At 37.3% G+C, this 17,177-nt stretch overlaps 1 protein-coding gene across 1 annotated transcript in view; it reads left to right on the top strand.

Moving 5' to 3' along the window:
• The window catches only part of si:dkey-92j12.5 (multiple PDZ domain protein), a 66,179-nt gene extending 50,576 nt beyond the window's left edge, over positions 1-15,603 (top strand). The window contains exons 22-40 of the mRNA XM_056265049.1: positions 1,315-1,380; positions 1,467-1,526; positions 2,927-3,101; positions 3,370-3,578; positions 5,859-5,950; positions 6,317-6,362; positions 6,673-6,750; positions 6,842-7,189; positions 8,276-8,359; positions 10,075-10,298; positions 10,414-10,561; positions 10,663-10,725; positions 12,044-12,092; positions 12,177-12,220; positions 12,327-12,437; positions 13,522-13,626; positions 13,745-13,854; positions 14,878-15,001; positions 15,203-15,603. Coding sequence (XP_056121024.1) covers positions 1,315-1,380; positions 1,467-1,526; positions 2,927-3,101; positions 3,370-3,578; positions 5,859-5,950; positions 6,317-6,362; positions 6,673-6,750; positions 6,842-7,189; positions 8,276-8,359; positions 10,075-10,298; positions 10,414-10,561; positions 10,663-10,725; positions 12,044-12,092; positions 12,177-12,220; positions 12,327-12,437; positions 13,522-13,626; positions 13,745-13,854; positions 14,878-15,001; positions 15,203-15,367 — 2,301 coding nt within the window. The 3' untranslated portion in view covers positions 15,368-15,603. The remainder of the gene's footprint in view (positions 1-1,314; positions 1,381-1,466; positions 1,527-2,926; positions 3,102-3,369; positions 3,579-5,858; positions 5,951-6,316; positions 6,363-6,672; positions 6,751-6,841; positions 7,190-8,275; positions 8,360-10,074; positions 10,299-10,413; positions 10,562-10,662; positions 10,726-12,043; positions 12,093-12,176; positions 12,221-12,326; positions 12,438-13,521; positions 13,627-13,744; positions 13,855-14,877; positions 15,002-15,202) is intronic.
• Positions 15,604-17,177: the final 1,574 nt, after the last annotated feature.

Genomic DNA, 17,177 nt, shown 5'->3' on the forward strand with positions numbered 1-17,177 from the left:
ACAGAGACACACATGCACACACATTTTCACTTCACAAATACTCATACTCAGTGCTAAAATATACACTCACCTAAAGGATTATTAGGAACACCATACTAATACTGTGTTTGACCCCCTTTCACATCAGAACTGCCTTAATTCTACATGGCATTGATTCAACAAGGTGCTGAAAGCATTCTTTAGAAATGTTGGCCCATATTGATAGGATAGCATCTTGCAGTTGATGGAGATTTGTGGGATGCACATCCAGGACACGAAGCACCCGTTCCACCACATCCCAAAGATGCTCTATTGGGTTGAGATCTGGTGACTGTGGGGGCCATTTTAGTACAGTGAACTCATTGTCATGTTCAAGAAACCAATTTGAAATGATTCGAGCTTTGTGACATGGTGCATTATCCTGCTGGAAGTAGCCATCAGAGGATGGGTACATGGTGGCCATAAAGGGATGGACATGGTCAGAAACAATGCTCAGGTAGGCCGTGGCATTTAAACGATGCCCAATTGGCACTAAGGGGCCTAAAGTGGGCCAAGAAAACATCCCCCACACCATTACACCACAACCACCAGCCTGCACAGTGGTAACAAGGCATGATGGATAAATGTTCTCATTCTGTTTACGCCAAATTCTGACTCTACCATCTGAATGTCTCAACAGAAGTCGAGACTCATCAGACCAGGCAACATTTTTCCAGTCTTCAACTGTCCAATTTTGGTCAGCTCTTGCAAATTGTAGCCTCTTTTTCCCATTTGTAGTGGAGATGAGTGGTACCCGGTGGGGTCTTCTGCTGTTGTAGCCCATCCGCCTCAAGGTTGTGCGTGTTGTGGCTTCACAAATGCTTTGCTGCATACCTCGGTTGTAACGAGTGGTTATTTCAGTCAAAGTTGCTCTTCTATCAGCTTGAATCAGTCGGCCCATTCTCCTCTGACCACAGGACTGCCACATACTGGATGTTTTTCCCTTTTCACACCATTCTTTGTAAACCCTAGAAATGGTTGTGTGTGAAAATCCCAGTAACTGAGCAGATTGTGAAATACTCAGACCGGCCCGTCTGGCACCAACAACCATGCCACGCTCAAAATTACTTAAATCACCTTTCTTTCCCATTCTGACATTCAGTTTGGAGTTCAGGAGATTGTCTTGACCAGGACCACACCCCTAAATGCATTGAAGCAACTGCCATGTGATTGGTTGATTAGATAATTGCATTAATGAGAAATTGAACAGGTGTTCCTAATAATCCTTTAGGTGAGTGTACAATAGACAAGACAAAACATGAGTACATAAAACATTTATTTCCTCTCTATGCCCAGGTTACAGCCCCTGGCAACTGTGCTGAAGATGACAATGTATCAAAATCAAATTGTCAAAATCATCAGGTATATTTCTGCTTATGCTATTGTGTGTATCATTAGTGTCTTTTAGGAGATGTATATGGTAATATGAAAGTTTATCTCCTCTTTAGGATCCCAAGATCCCCAATAATCTCTCCCCAACCTACCCCTTCAGCCCCATTCCCTTTAAGGTCTGTAATGTGTGTTTGCATAGTAATAATCTAATATATGTATATAAGTTAAATATTATCTGCATGGTGAACACTACCCTTGTGAAAAAGAAGTACTCTTAAGAATACTTTTTAAAAAAAACTTATTTAGTTACAGGAAATATAAAGATACTTAAGTGTGAACTAATTGTAATATTTTGGAACACTTATGTTAATCACAATTAAATTAAAATATAGTTTAAATTTATATTAAATGCAATTTAGAGGGCTTTTTGACCCACTTAAGTATTACATCTTCATAATTTCATAATTAGGCTTCTTCAATTGTCTTTGAAATGTGGTTAAAGTGTAATGTACTTACAAGCATTTATGGCAAGCTAAAATATACTTAGTCATTTCTATTAAAACTTGTGTGTAATGTATTTAAATACATTTCTAATTACACATTTGTATTGATGTTGTAGTGAAGTTGCAATTTAATACAAACATATTGTAACTTTGAATGTAATATCAAATAATACGCATCAGTTTTACATTGTTTATATGGACTTAAGTATGTTAGTCAACACACCAAAGTAAGTATGAAGAAGCATGATTTGAAACATTATTTAAAATGTACTTTAAAATAATACTTTTAATTTTACATTATTACAAAGTGCACTTTTTAGGTGTACTGAAGTGTGATAAGAAACATAGTCATGGAAGTGTACAAGGCCTGTTCACACCAAGGACGATAATTAGAACGATCAAGTTCTAAAAAAAATTCTAAATGTAAAATAATAGCGCCACAACTGCAACGATAACGACACTGAAACGATATTGTTGGACTCACTTTCAGAACGATTTTTTTCCATCTGATGACTGAAAAACATTGTCAGCCAATCAGAATCCATACTGCTGTAAAAGCTCGGACATTTAAAGCGGCAGATGACAAAACTGCAACACGCTTATAATAAACAGAACAAAGTTATGCGTATGGTTATCGTTCTTGGTGTGAAGGGGCCTTTAAAGAGAAGTGGCTTTTTATTTGAGTAATAATTGTATTATCTGCAAGTACTGTTTTTTTTTTTTTTAAGATTTCCTTTTAAGATTTGAAGGAGGCTACACTAAAAGTACACATTCAATACAGTTGCGAGTACTTTTTTTTTCAGAAGGGTAAATAGCAATAAGACACAACATTTCCTGATCCGTGAGATGATAAAAATCTAATAAAGACTGTTTTTTCTTAACATTTAATGAAAACTAATTTTATTTACCATGTTTCTTTGCACAAATTAAATTGCTGCGTTAGTATTTATTAACAAGAAAATATATATATGGATTGTCTGATTTTTGTGCTATACGGTTGAGATTTTAAAAGAGAACTGATTAAATAATGTATTTTCTGAAGAATATAATCACTCTTTATATTGCATTTGTAGCGTCCAGAAGACTGGAAATTGGGGAAACCTCCACATTCAGTTCCTCCCCTCCTGAAACTGCCCTCTAGGCCAGTGAACACAGAAACAGATGGAGTGCAGAAGGTTCCAGAGAGACCACCCCTGCCAGAAGAGGCTTCACATCATCACAGCGAGCAGGAGCAAGCCTCTTACTGGAGTATGTTTGTGTGACCTAATGTCCCCTAAAGACCAAACCTGAAATCTCCTACATTGTGAGGAGCAGGGAACCGTCCCCACGATGAAAACTGCTTGCAGTTTTGTTTGCAGAAATGCAGAAAGGTTTAAATTAACCTTAGGAGTAAATCATAGGGAATCAAAAATATCCTTAGCTCAGAATACAAGTCAATGCCTCTATTAGTGTGTCCACTAATGTGTCTGTATTGTTTTGTCTGGATGTTTTGACATGTTTGTGTGTGTGTAAGCAGGCCGTATGCAGCAGAGGTATGGCAGTCTGCCTGGAGAGCTTCACATGTTTGATCTGGACTGTGGCTCATACAGCTCTGGACTGGGACTGTGTTTGTCAGAGAACAGAGATGGAGCGCGTGGAAGAATGAGCGTGTACGTGTCCGAGATCAAACCAGACGGGGCTGCTGCTGCAGATGGTCGGGTCAGAGTGGGAGATGAACTACTGGAGGTGAGAACCACCTCCTGAACTCTGACTGAACAACAGAAACTTTTCATTTGGCCATTCAAATTATTCCAGACTTTATTTTTTATTAGAAAGCAAACCCATTCAGTTTCTCATGATGCACGGGAGACAGAAGTCCAGTGTAACACTCTAAATTGAGATCATTTAAAAAAACACTGATTTTAATGTAAATTTCCCACTGTTTAATGTCTTTGAATTCAAACTATTAGCGTTTTTTTTTCTGTAGGTTGTTGATTAAAAGTTACCATGAACAAAAGATGCTTATACTGTCACTGGTAGCTACCATAAAATATTTTATTGAGGTTTGACTGTAACAAAAGTAATGGAACATAATTTGAATTGGTCAAGTCTTATTAATTATCCAAATAGTAATTCAAATATTTTTATTAAAAAAATGATTAATACTCATTTAATGATTATATTACATCATTGTATATTATATAATTATCATAAAATAATATATTTATGAGTGAAATATTGAGTGACATACATAAATATACACTCACCGGCCACTTTATTAGGTACACCTGTCCAACTGCTCGTTAACACTTAATTTCTAAGCAGCCAATCACATGGCGGCAACTCAGTGCATTTAGGCATGTAGACATGGTCAAGACAATCTCCTGCAGTTCAAACCGAGCATCAGTATGGGGAAGAAAGGTGATTTGAGTGACTTTGAACGTGGCATGATTGTTGGTGCCAGAAGGGCTGGTCTGAGTATTTCAGAAACTGCTAATCTACTGGGATTTTCACGCACAACCATCTCTAGGGTTTACAGAGAATGGTCCGAAAAAGAAAAAACATCCAGTGAGCGGCAGTTCTGTGGGCGGAAATGCCTTGTTGATGCCAGAGGTCAGAGGAGAATGGCCAGACTGGTTCGAGCTGATAGAAGGGCAACAGTGACTGAAATAACCACTCGTTACAACCGAGGTATGCAGCAAAGCATTTGTGAAGCCACAACACGCACAACCTTGAGGCGGATGGGCTACAACAGCAGAAGACTCCACCGGGTACCACTCATCTCCACTACAAATAGGAAAAAGAGGCTACAATTTGCAAGAGCTCACCAAAATTGAACAGTTGAAGACTGGAAAAATGTTGCCTGGTCTGATGAGTCTCGATTTCTGTTGAGACATTCAGATGTTAGAGTCAGAATTTGGCGTAAACAGAATGAGAACATGGAACCATCATGCCTTGTTACCACTGTGCAGGCTGGTGGTGGTGGTGTAATGGTGTGGGGGATGTTTTCCTGGCACACTTTAGGCCCCTTAGTGCCAATTGGGCATCGTTTAAATGCCACGGCCTACCTGAGCATTGTTTCTGACCATGTCCATCCCTTTATGGCCACCATGTACCCATCCTCTGATGGCTACTTCCACCATGTCACAAAGCTCTAATCATTTCAAATTGGTTTCTTGAACATGACAATGAGTTCACTGTACTAAAATGGCCTCCACAGTCACCAGATCTCAACCCAATAGAGCATCTTTGGGATGTGGTGGAACGGGAGATTCGCATCATGGATGTGCAGCCGACAAATCTGCGGCAACTGTGTGATGCCATCATGTCAATATGGACCAAACTCCCTGAGGAATGCTTCCAGCACCTTGTTGAATCTATGCCACGAAGAATTGAGGCAGTTCTGAAGGCAAAAGGGGGTCCAACCCGTTACTAGCATGGGGTACCTAATAAAGTGGCCGGTGAGTGTATATACATATATATAGTGAATAGTGAACAATGATTTAGCTTATTTCAGATCATTATAATCATTGTCATATCATTAGCAAATAAATACAATAAATCCCACTCAGCCTTTTACTTTAAAGTACCATATAAGAGTGAAAACTAATCAGTATTAGAAATAAATAAAGGAATTATAGTATAGTAGCACATTTTAATACTACTAGTCTCTTATTTAAGTAATTTTTTTTAAATATACACATATAAATTAAATATATATTTTTTCAAGTGTTACCATTGTACTCACTGATTTTTTTTGTGTGATTGGTTTATTGATTAAATTTGATAATATGATCTAGCCTTTCTCTTTATAATTCTAGTAATGTTACATGTATTTGGCACATATGAAAGTTATAAAACATGGTATGTAGATTTGTATTAGTCTGTGAGTAATAAAGGACAATGTAAAATGTTACAATTTCTCCCAATCTTCTCAACATAACTAAAAGAGCAAAACTCGTGAAATATGTCTCGTATCAAAGGTCAAGGTTTTGTCTTCTTCATGGTAATGTGTATATTTTGCAGATAAATGGACAAGTGCTGTATGGACGCAGTCACCAGAATGCAACAGCAATCATCAACAATGTTCCAGCTAAAGTTAAGATTCTGCTCACAAGGTGAGACATTTTCTCATGAATGCAGACTAACACATGCATTATAATGGACTCATCATATACTGTAGGTAGCCTATGTATATTATTACTGTGATGTCCAAAAGTGTGAGCCCAAGATGAATGTAAAATTTTAAATAGAGGAAGAGATTCTGCAATATTTCTAGGCCAGCTCAAATGCATGGTGCCATGAAAGAATTTCAAGTCAATATTTCACTCCAATTTTTATGCTGATATTTGTCATTTTTAATGAAAATACTGTAAGAAATTTGAAATCAAACTAGAAGTATTTTCACTAAAAGTCTCTTTTTTATCTTTATGTGTAGTGTACATGTAACATATTTTGATTCACATATTTCATTTTCTCGTCAGGAATAAAGATGCACAGAAACAAATGACTACAGGACCAGTAAAGGAGGCAATGGAGCCATATACACACACACACACACATATAAATAAACTAAAATACTTCTTAAAACAGTAAAAGGCATAATAATTATAGAGCTATGCTCGATTAACAAATCAAATCATTGTCAAAAAAACCCCATTCTGAACAAGTTCATTACAATAATTTTGCATAGCTAGCTGTATGTGTCTGACAAGTTCATTGAAATTCTTTGTTTAATTCTTTAATTTACTCTGAAATACTCTTTAATTTAACTTCCTTTACCACATGTCTGCTTCACTGGACATCTATATCTTATGTCATGACAGTTTTATCTGTTTAGATGGACAACTGCCCTGTTAAATCTCCTGGCATGCATATGAATATGGTCAGAGAAGGTCAACATTCAGTTTTATCACAGGTAAAACCAAATGTTAGACAAACACATGACACAAAATATCTGCCTGCTTCGTTCTCATTCTCTTCGTTCTCATGATTCTGTTTGCCGATAGGATGGAAGGATCAGCAGAGAGGATAAACTGAAATCTCGCTCCTCAGAGAGCCTCAACATTGGTCTTCCTGCTCCAGTCAATGCCACATCCAATCATAAGCCTTCCTGTCATCCTGCCAGTCACATGCCCCTCAGCTGCTGTGCTCCTCCATCATCTGGCATTTCATCAGCTGACTGCGGCTCAACAGCCAATCAGAGCTCTCCCAGCACTTCTTACTTGGCCCAGTGTTCTGTGAGCTCGGACCCCCTTACATGTCCCATCATAGCTGGCTGTATAAATACTATTGATATCTGCAAGGGCTCCACGGGGCTCGGCCTCAGCATAGTAGGAGGCTGCAACACACTACTGGTGAGAAATTAAAAAGGAAACCGAGTATATTAGACTTCACAATATCGAAACTTGAATTACAATGAAGCACCTTGAATGCAAACCTGAATTGGAACACAAAAGGAGTTTAGAAGAAAGTTCACACTGTCTTTTTCTTTACAATGAATCGTTATAGTGAATATGGGTCTGTCGTACTGCAAAAATGACATAAAGCAGTTATGCATAATCCAAAGCAATTTAGATTGAATTTAACATATACATTTTATTAGTTCATGGACTGCCTGGGAATTGAACCCAAGACCTTGGCATTGTTATTGTCGTGCTCTTATGGAATTCACCTTAAAAGTGGCTCATGCACTATAGCAGAGAAGCCGTACAATAGCTTTGAGTGGGAAACTGACTCAATTTAACATCATTACTAATTGATGTTCTTCTTGTAACTACTCTAATTTATTTTTTATTTTTGAGTGAACTATCCCTTTAAAGAAATATTCCAGGTCAAATTAAACTTAAATTATGAGATGCTGTTGATTAGTGCAGGAAATAATTTCAACTCATCTATCAATTAAAAGAAAAAGTAATTCACTTGCATGCTGAGTTGAGAGATGGCAGAGTCTCTTTTTTTCTTTATTTTTTTGTGTGGCATTGACAGAAGGCTAGAAATACTCTTGATAAAACGTATTAAATATTCCTTTAAATAAAAAAATAAGTTTGAAGTCATGTTGCAATCACCAGAAATCAAAATGGGAGCAAAATCAATATTCTTTCTTTCCCCACATATCTGGGGCTTTTTCATGTGGAGATAAATAGACGCTTTTGAATTTAAAACATTTTTTTTTAAATTATTAAAAAAATGTTGGACTATTTCTAGGTCCATGCCAGCATGTGTTAAAGAAGAATAACTGTCAAATTTTCAATTCAACTTTTCACTTAAACGCTGACAATATACTCTTTCTTTCTTTCTTTCTTTCTTTCTTTCTTTCTTTCTTTCTTTCTTTCTTTCTTTCTTTCTTTCTTTCTTTCTTTCTTTCTTTCTTTCTTCCTTCCTTCCTTCCTTCCTTCCTTCCTTCCTTCCTTCCTTCCTTCCTTCCTTCCTTCCTTCCCCAGGGAGTAATAGTGATTCATGAAGTGAACAAGGATGGTGGGGGACACAGAGATGGCCGGTTGTGTGCAGGAGATCATATACTAGAGGTACAGAACTTCAACATTCACCAGTGAAGTTGAACAGAACTTCCATTGACCCAAAGTGTGCACAAACAAGCTACAGTTAGTCCAAAATGCAGCCGCTAGAGTTCTTACTAGATCAAGAAAATATGATCACATAACACCGATTCTATCATCACTTCATTGGTTACCTATAAAGTTCCGTATTAATTACAAGGTCTTGCTTTTGACTTATAAAGCTCTAAATGGTTTAGCTCCAGTCTATTTAACGGATCTTCTATCGCCCTATAATCCATCGCGCTCTTTAAGATCACTAAATTCGAGGCTTCTGGTCATTCCTAGGATATCCAGATCCACCAAAGGAGGGAGAGCATTTTCACATTTAGCTCCGAAGCTCTGGAAAAGCCTTCCTGATATTGTTCGTTGCTCAGACTCGTTCTCCCAGTTTAAAACTAGACTAAATACGCCAAAGTCACTCTCCATTGGGTCATCTGATGGAGTTTTAGGACACCATCGAGTCACTTGATGGAGTTTTTCCGTTCCTTGCCACTGTTGCCTTTGGCTTGCTCAGTTGGGGATATTCAAATTAAATGACCCATCATACCACTGATCAGCTCTACCAAACTTGGATGTCTTTTCCAGTAATAAACAAACACTGTTAAAGGGGTATATATAATGCCATTTTTGTACAAGCTAATATGATTCTTTAGAGTCTAAATTAAAAGTTTGTAATATACTTTAATTAAAAATTCTCATTAGTATTGTAAGAAAACACTTATTTTACCTGGTCAAAAACAGCTCTGTTTTCAGCAAAGATTAATATAAATATTAAAGATTTTATAAAACGTTACACTTACTTCAGTTATTTTGGAGGTTCAGCAGGAACACGAAAAGTTGGTACCGGTCCAGAAGCAGCTTCTTAGCAAAACCAGCTTTATACTGCCCCTCCTCGTTTATAAGCAGTCTGGTGTTTGAAATGATTCGCGCAAATATGAAAGCATTGACGTTGCTCGTGGGGAATATTCCCTTCGAAAACAAACACAGCCACTGCGTCTTCAGCGGTTCGGATTTAGGAACATTAAAATGACTGCTGTGTTCGTTATTACACCCAAGAACAGAACACCACAATCGCTTAGACGCCATTCTGCTCATAGACAGTGCTCCAGCATATCAACAATGACCGCGCCGGTCCGCGCCGCGCAGACTATGATTGACAGCTGTCTCACGAGCAAGGGCGGGTCTGTGTTGAAACCCGGCTGTCAATCAACAATCGCGGGAGGGGCGTCCGACCGTGTGACGTCACACGGTCGAACGGCTCAATTTGAGGCAGGGGAAAACATATAAGGAGATTAAAACAAAAACACTGGATGGATTTTTATCATTTTATGATGTTTGTGTACAGGCACTGCCAACACACATTTCAGTACAATCAACTTGTAAAAGTGCATGTACCATATGACCCCTTTAAGTTGTTTTGATTGATACTGTGAAGCAGCTTTGATACAATCTGTATTGTGAAAAGCGCTATATAAATATATTTGACTTGACTTGACAAATGTAGTACAGAGGAACTATCATTACTGTAAACTCATGGCTTAGATTATAAAAAACGACATCAACAAGGTACAGTGCACATATATATGGACTGATTAAACTGAACTGAGTATCCAAACAGGCAAATATTGAATCTACTTGTCCAAGGTACTTTGATTGGCTCTTCTCCATTCTGTTCTCTCCTCCAGGTGAACGGCATTGACCTGAGAATGGCCACTCATGAGGAGGCCTTGAGTGTCCTGCGCTTGAGTCCACAGCGTGTGCGATTGTGTATCTACAGAGACCATGTGACAGAGAACCACTCCACACACACCCTGCAGAACCACACACCCGAGGACATGTGGGACCTCTTCAGTGTGGAACTGAACTGCAAACTAGGACAGGGACTAGGGCTTTGCATTGTGGGTAAAAGGTGGGTTATTCTAAAGGAATAATTACATTACAGAACTGCACACTATACAATAGGCCATGAATAATACATAGAATCAAGTGTTTTCAGAATTCATCATTTTCTGCATGTCTTGCAGGAATGACACTGGAATCTTTGTGTCTGAGATAACAAGGGGAGGGGTCGCAGACTTGAATGGAAGACTGTTGCTAGGTGACCAGATTTTGTCTGTGAATGGGGAGGACATCCGAGCTGCATCCCAGGACTACGCCAGCGCACTACTGCAGGTACACCCAAACACACTTCACTCATGAACACAGTAATTAATGCATTTCTTTCAAAATCATAATAGGACTAATTATGTCCTCTCCATGTGTGTGTGTGGCAGAGCTGTGGTGGCTCTGTGTTGTTGGAGGTGGCGCGCTTTAAAGCTTCATCATATGGAGATCAGGTAAACGCATTACACAAGACAACTGGATTAGTCCTGCTATGCAGTACTTTTGAACTCTGTGATATAAAACAATAAATATGCATGTGTTATAATTTAAGCAAATATTTCTATTAAAAATATGCTCTGTTTAAGTTCAGGCTATAATGTACACAATGAACTGAGCTGGACGATGACATCACTGTTTTCTCCAGAGTGGCTATATATATATATATATATATATATATATATATATATATATATATATATATAAATAAATAAACAAAATGAATAACTTTTTTACGAAAAAAATGAACCATCACTGAACTTAATTAAGCTGGACAATGACGCTATTTTCTTCTAGATCTGCTGTACAGCCGAAACAAACTTTGTTGTATTATTTTCCTGTTATCACTGTAAAGTTGCTTTGAAACCATTTGTATTATACAAAGCGCTATATAAATAAAGGTGACTTGACTTGACAATGGCAAAAAAACAACCTCCGAACAGAATTGAAATAAAGAGCTTTAGTTAGCCATTACTCGGTGACTTTGAGTTGACATTAGGGTTTCAACTTTTTGTGTTAATTTTGATATATTTAACCATCTTTTTCTGTTGTTTTGTTATCAGATTTTTATCATTTTTTGAAACATGGTGGAATTTTTTGGAGTTAGACCAGCTGATACCACAAAAAGACTAATATGATAATTAGATATTAGAATATATTGTATTTCAACATTGTAATAACAACTAATATAAAAGAAAATTGTGAGTTTGGTGTCAGTAAGATTTGTTTTGTTGTTGTCGGTAAAATAATTTAATACTGTAATTCAGCAAGGACGCATTAAATTGACTAAAAGTAACAAAAAAGACATTTATAATGTTACAAATGATTTCTATTTCAACTTTCTATTCTTAAAATAAACTTATATCATGATTTCCAGAAGCAGCACAACATAGATAATAATAATAAATGTTTCTTGAGCACCAAATCAGCTTTTGAATGATTTCTGAAAGATCACGTGACACTGAAAACTGATGTAATGGCTGTTGAAAATTCAGCCTTGCCATCACAGGAATAAATGATTACTTTTTTACAGTGTTTTTGATCAAAAAAATGCAGCATTGGTGAGCACTTGGTGAGCCTTCCTTCATTAAAAAAAATCTTACCTACCCCAAATCTTTTGAATGCTAATGTATGATGGAGATTTAAGTATGCATACCATCATACACATGCAATACAATATTTACAGCACACAAGCACAACTTATCAGATCTACATGGTGTGCAATCTATACGAAGTGTTTGAGAGCCATGCAGTGTTCTATTTTGTTTGTGGCAGGTGGGCGAGGTGGACGACCCTCTTCTCTCTTCTCTCAGCACACATGACTGTAAGAGTGTCTGTCACATGATAATTATTCACTATTCAGTTCTATTCATCAGTACCATCAATGAGTTTTCATCTTTTTCCACAGCTTTGGACGGGAACGTTGACATCGGAACTGTCACCGTTCAGAAGGTGGGTTTGGTTTTCTGAGCACTTTTAAGGCAGTAATTTAAGGCATGTTGCAGCATTAACTGTATGATCCAGTAGTAAATATAAGGTTGGTATGATTCTGTCCCAGCATGAGTGTGAGTCTGTGGAGTTGAGATTGAGAGAAACACAGGGAGATCCAGTGATTTACATCTCCAACCTGGACCCTACCACCCCTGCAGCACGCTCAGGACTTCTGCAGGTAGAGAGAGAGAGAATGAGAACGCTTGAGACTTTGTGAGAATTGGGCCTGAAAGCACTTTGGGCAACATGAGTTTGAGTCCCAGCTTGTGGTTCTTTCCCAGTCCCTTTTCCCTTTTTCTCATTTCCTGGAATGTCTCTGTACAACCTGGAAAATAAAGGTTCCGGCATCCATGGTTCCATGAGAAACCTTTAAAGTCATGGAATCTTTCCATTCACCTAAAGGTTCTTAAAAGTGGAAAAAGTACTTAAGATTATTAAAACATTCTTCAAACCAAGAAATTTTTTTGGAACCTTTATTTTTAAGAGTGTACTATCCCAATAAACCACATCAATGTATCATCTTTTACTCTTTTAACTAATTTTTTTAACTGTATCATATATCTCTTTTAATTTCTTTTAGAGCTGTTTTTATTTGACTTGCTTTTATTTTGTTTTAAAGCACTTTGAATTGCCATAGTGTATGAAATGTGCTATATAAATAAACTTGCCTTGCCTTGCCTAAAGGCAAAAATACCAAAAAATGATTTCCAAATAAAAAGAAAGTGTTGATCATCGTAAACCTCACGATACACATCAATCTGTATACTATTCGGAACTTTGGGGTCAGTAAGTAGAAAGAAATTATTTTTATCCACCATGGATGCATAAAATGTATTAAAAGTGACAGTAAAGACATTTATAATGTTACAAAACATTTCTTTTTAAATAATGCTGTTCTTTTAAACTGTTCGTCATACACTAAATACACTAAAACGGAAAACAGTTTTTTAAAATTGTAATCATATTTCACAATATTACTAGAGATTATATTTAGAGATTATGCATTAGAGACCAATAACCAAAAAAACTATCAAAATATGAGCCCGAACTTCTGAATGGTATGAACATTTGATGTTTAAAACAAGCTACTTTTCATACCAGTTTTATTTTATATTACATACTAGTACTACTCAAACAAATAACTGGTACTACTACTACTACTACTACTACAAAAACAAACAAAACAAACACCAAACTGAATTCCCTGTTAACAACAACCCACTATCTTCAAAAATAAATAAATAGCTGAATTGAATTTTCAGTTGGGTGCCAGAGTCATCAGCATTAACGGTACATCGACAGAAAGTCTCTCAGTCACTGAGGCAAGTTCCCTCGTGAGAAATAGCAGCGGAGCCGTCACACTGCAGGTGTGTATCATCAGACACATATCAAATCATTTCAGATACAAAGCATAATCAAATGTTCAATCATTGTACACAGAGCTCATCTTTCCATGGATGTCACACTCTGTGTGTTTGATTAAAGGTGATGCCAAGTGGCTGTGCAGATGGAGCTAGCTTCCGTAAAGATCGCTCATCTTTAATTCACTCCTCACCTGGACTCGCAGAAAATTACACTACCCTCAACCACCAGAGGTACTCGAAATACATATTTATAGTTTCCAATATAGAAACTGTCAAACTATTCTGAAGTGGAGTCCTATTTTATAGGCAATAGTCTCATAAATAATTAAGATAATGGATTATTTTCACATTTCCGAAGTTCTCAGAAGTGGATGTCGTCATAGTTCTATAGTGGTGAAAAGGAGACAATAGCAAATATGATTTTTATATTTGCATAAAGATGTTAAATTTGCCGTCACTCCCTCAGCTGTTGTATTAGAAACACCTTCGCAGCAGTGTTAGTTTTTTCTTTTTTTTTTCTTTTTTTTGGTGAGCATTCTTCCTTTTGGGTAAAATCTAATTTATTTCATATTCCATCTGGGGCTCTTGGTACTCTGATATACATTAAATTGTACAAGTTAAAAACAAACAATATCCCAAATTATATTTATTCACCCATTATTCATATGTAAAGAACTCCCAATAAGATTTAGAAAGTAATTTTATTTAACTGCCAGCTGTATCTCAGTTTGCTTTCAATATTACACTTTCTATCTGAAAAGTTTCATCACTAAAATGAATGCGGCCCAGGACAATTTTTGAATGTGTGGGTCACTGGAACAAATGAGTAGTTTATATCATACAGAACCTTTAGTCAACTATGCTCACATTCTGCTGACGATGGCTCTGATTTATGCTAGCATTTAAGATTTATTACTGGTTTCATCCCAACGCTGCCTTCAATAAGTCCATGAAATATATTAAAATTGCCCTTTTTACTGAAATGTCTGCTTGTGGATATTTCGGAGCAAGTTTGCGAGTGCAGTTCTTTAATGCCGTGAGACTCTAGAGTCAGCAGAATTCTACACATAGATAAAGGACTTCCCCTCCAGGGCACCCAGACTATTCAGACAACCCTGCTCAATAGAAGTGTTATGCTTGCTTTTTTCACTTTTCTAACTGCACTAAGAGATTAATCTTTGCCCTGGTTTCCAGTAGGGTGTCTCTGGGGAAAAAAAAGGGTTTAATTCTATTTGTCTTTTGTGTGTGTTTAAGTTCTCCTCAGTTCCAGACTATCACTCTTGAACGTGGCTCTGCTGGGCTTGGCTTTAGTATTGTAGGAGGATTTGGCAGTTCCCATGGTGACTTGCCCATCTATGTCAAGAACATATTTCCCAAGGTACACAAGAAAGAGACACTGCCGTTAAGTTGAGTTGAGTAAATCTATTGACTGCAGTGAGCCACAGACATCAGTACATGTCCAAACACACGTTCAGTTTGCATGGATTGCAGCATGTGCACGTCACAGTCCTCTGACTGAGAAAGGAATGTTATTTGTGTACTTGAGCGTGAAGCGTATGTGACAGCGCTGTTTCCACAGGGAGCTGCGGTGGAGGACGGGCGTCTGTGTCGCGGGGATCAGCTGCTGACAGTAAACGGACGGAGTCTGGAGGGTGTCACTCACTCGGAGGCTGTCGAGCTCCTTAGACAAACCAGCGGGACGGTTACCCTACAAGTACTACCAAAAAGACTACCAACATGCTGATAATGTCACACAATGTCACTTTCCCTTGTCGTGAGGATTCTTAAGACCTAAAGGAGCAGATGCATGATTGATTGTTAAACACAGAGGGAGACAGATTCTACAAGCTGTATTTCTCAGAAAACGTCTCCCAAAATGTAGTCTAGTATTTCAGATAAAATGTGAATCTAAATAGTGTGTAAAGTGGGAGAAGCCAATAGAGACTAGTGCTAAACCAGTGGTTCTCAACCAGGGGGCTGCAGGATTATTATTAATATTTTTTAATAGAAATAATATATTAAAGGGGTCATGAACTGCATTGTTGTATAATGTTTCCTGGGGTGCACTTATAATGTTAATATGATTTTTACATAAAAATGGTCATAATTTCCAAATAAAAGGCATTTTTCCTAGCCTGATTTTAGCCCTCTGAATTGAACCCTCTGTCTGAAAGTCTGCTGTGAGACTTCAGTGTAAATGCCCACTGCTGTGATTGGCTAACATCTTTGCATGGGAAATAGCTAAGCATCACATGTGGAACTCTCTCGAAAACTTGCAGCACATTTGTACTATTACAGCTCTCAAGGTTAACTAATCGTGAAAAGTGTTGATTATAGCATTATATTTAGATTGTAAAATGTTGCAGTGGATGAGCATTGTAGCGGATCACAGACATGTTGAGTGCATGAATGAACTAGTGATTCTTCGCCTCATATGCTATTGAGGCTATTGTTTGTTATAGGCTATGTCGCTTTTCCCTGTTTATAAAATGTGCTATTGTTGATCTCTTGCACTTCATGAAATTGCACTGTAGATTGATGCTCTAATGTAATCTCGTTGTATCATAGCAATGCCAATAAATTACTATTATTATTATTATGAATGCAGAACATGAATCATTACAACTTATTTCTGCACTCTCGCGAATGCTTTTCATCATAACTAAAAGTGCAAACACAATGTAAATAAGAGATTTGTTGATTCTAACGGGAGTTTTGGCGAGAGTCCAGAAGTCAGTCACTGATAAACTCACGCTGTTTGATTGACAGGTGCAGCGATTGTAAAGGGAGCGTTCTTCGATCGTTTTAACAGATTATTTTCATCCTACTAAGAGAAACAATGTGAAGTTGCCCATTTAGTCACTGGTTTGATTTACTGACACATAGACAAAGAACATCTGACTGTACATGAATCATTACATAGGCCTATCAGAAATCAGAAATGGTCACAGATCAGGCATTAGAATTAACAGTTACTTACATGTTGTCGCATTACTGTCGAGTCCATATCGTAAAAGCAAAACCTGCACCGAAATTGCGACTCATTTACCAAAGAATCCTCAGTGAAATGTAGAATACATTAGCATTAGGATCGTCTGGAAGGTAAAGTTATTTTCAGTCCAGTGATCCTGTGCTCTTCTCTCTTTGTCATCTCACTAACACGCCAGTGGGCAATGTAGTAGGCGTTTATTATATATATTTTTATTTGCCCTTTATTTAACCAGATAAAACTTTCTGAGATTAAAAATCTCTTTTACAGAAGTGACCTGGCCAAGATGAGCAGCACAACATTATCAAAAAAAAGTAGAAGGCGTTTATTTTCTCTTTCACCTATCTATGACGTCATAAAGAGGCACATTCCACAAGTCATTTTCTGAGATTGGTTTCCAATAAAAGCTGTTTTTGGACTAACAAGGAAGTTTTCAGTTCTGAAACTTACAGGATATTCTTATAGTATGATGACCTCTTATATGTCAAAAGCTCAAGGAAAATTGGATTTCTCAATTCATGACCCCTTTAAATCTTACTTGATTTAAAAAAAGCATACAATCAAA

The sequence above is a fragment of the Rhinichthys klamathensis genome, unplaced genomic scaffold, assembly GCF_029890125.1.
Source record: "Rhinichthys klamathensis goyatoka isolate OS25496 unplaced genomic scaffold, OSU_Roscu_1.1 h1tg000229l_1, whole genome shotgun sequence".
In the NCBI taxonomy this organism is placed as follows: domain Eukaryota; kingdom Metazoa; phylum Chordata; class Actinopteri; order Cypriniformes; family Leuciscidae; genus Rhinichthys; species Rhinichthys klamathensis.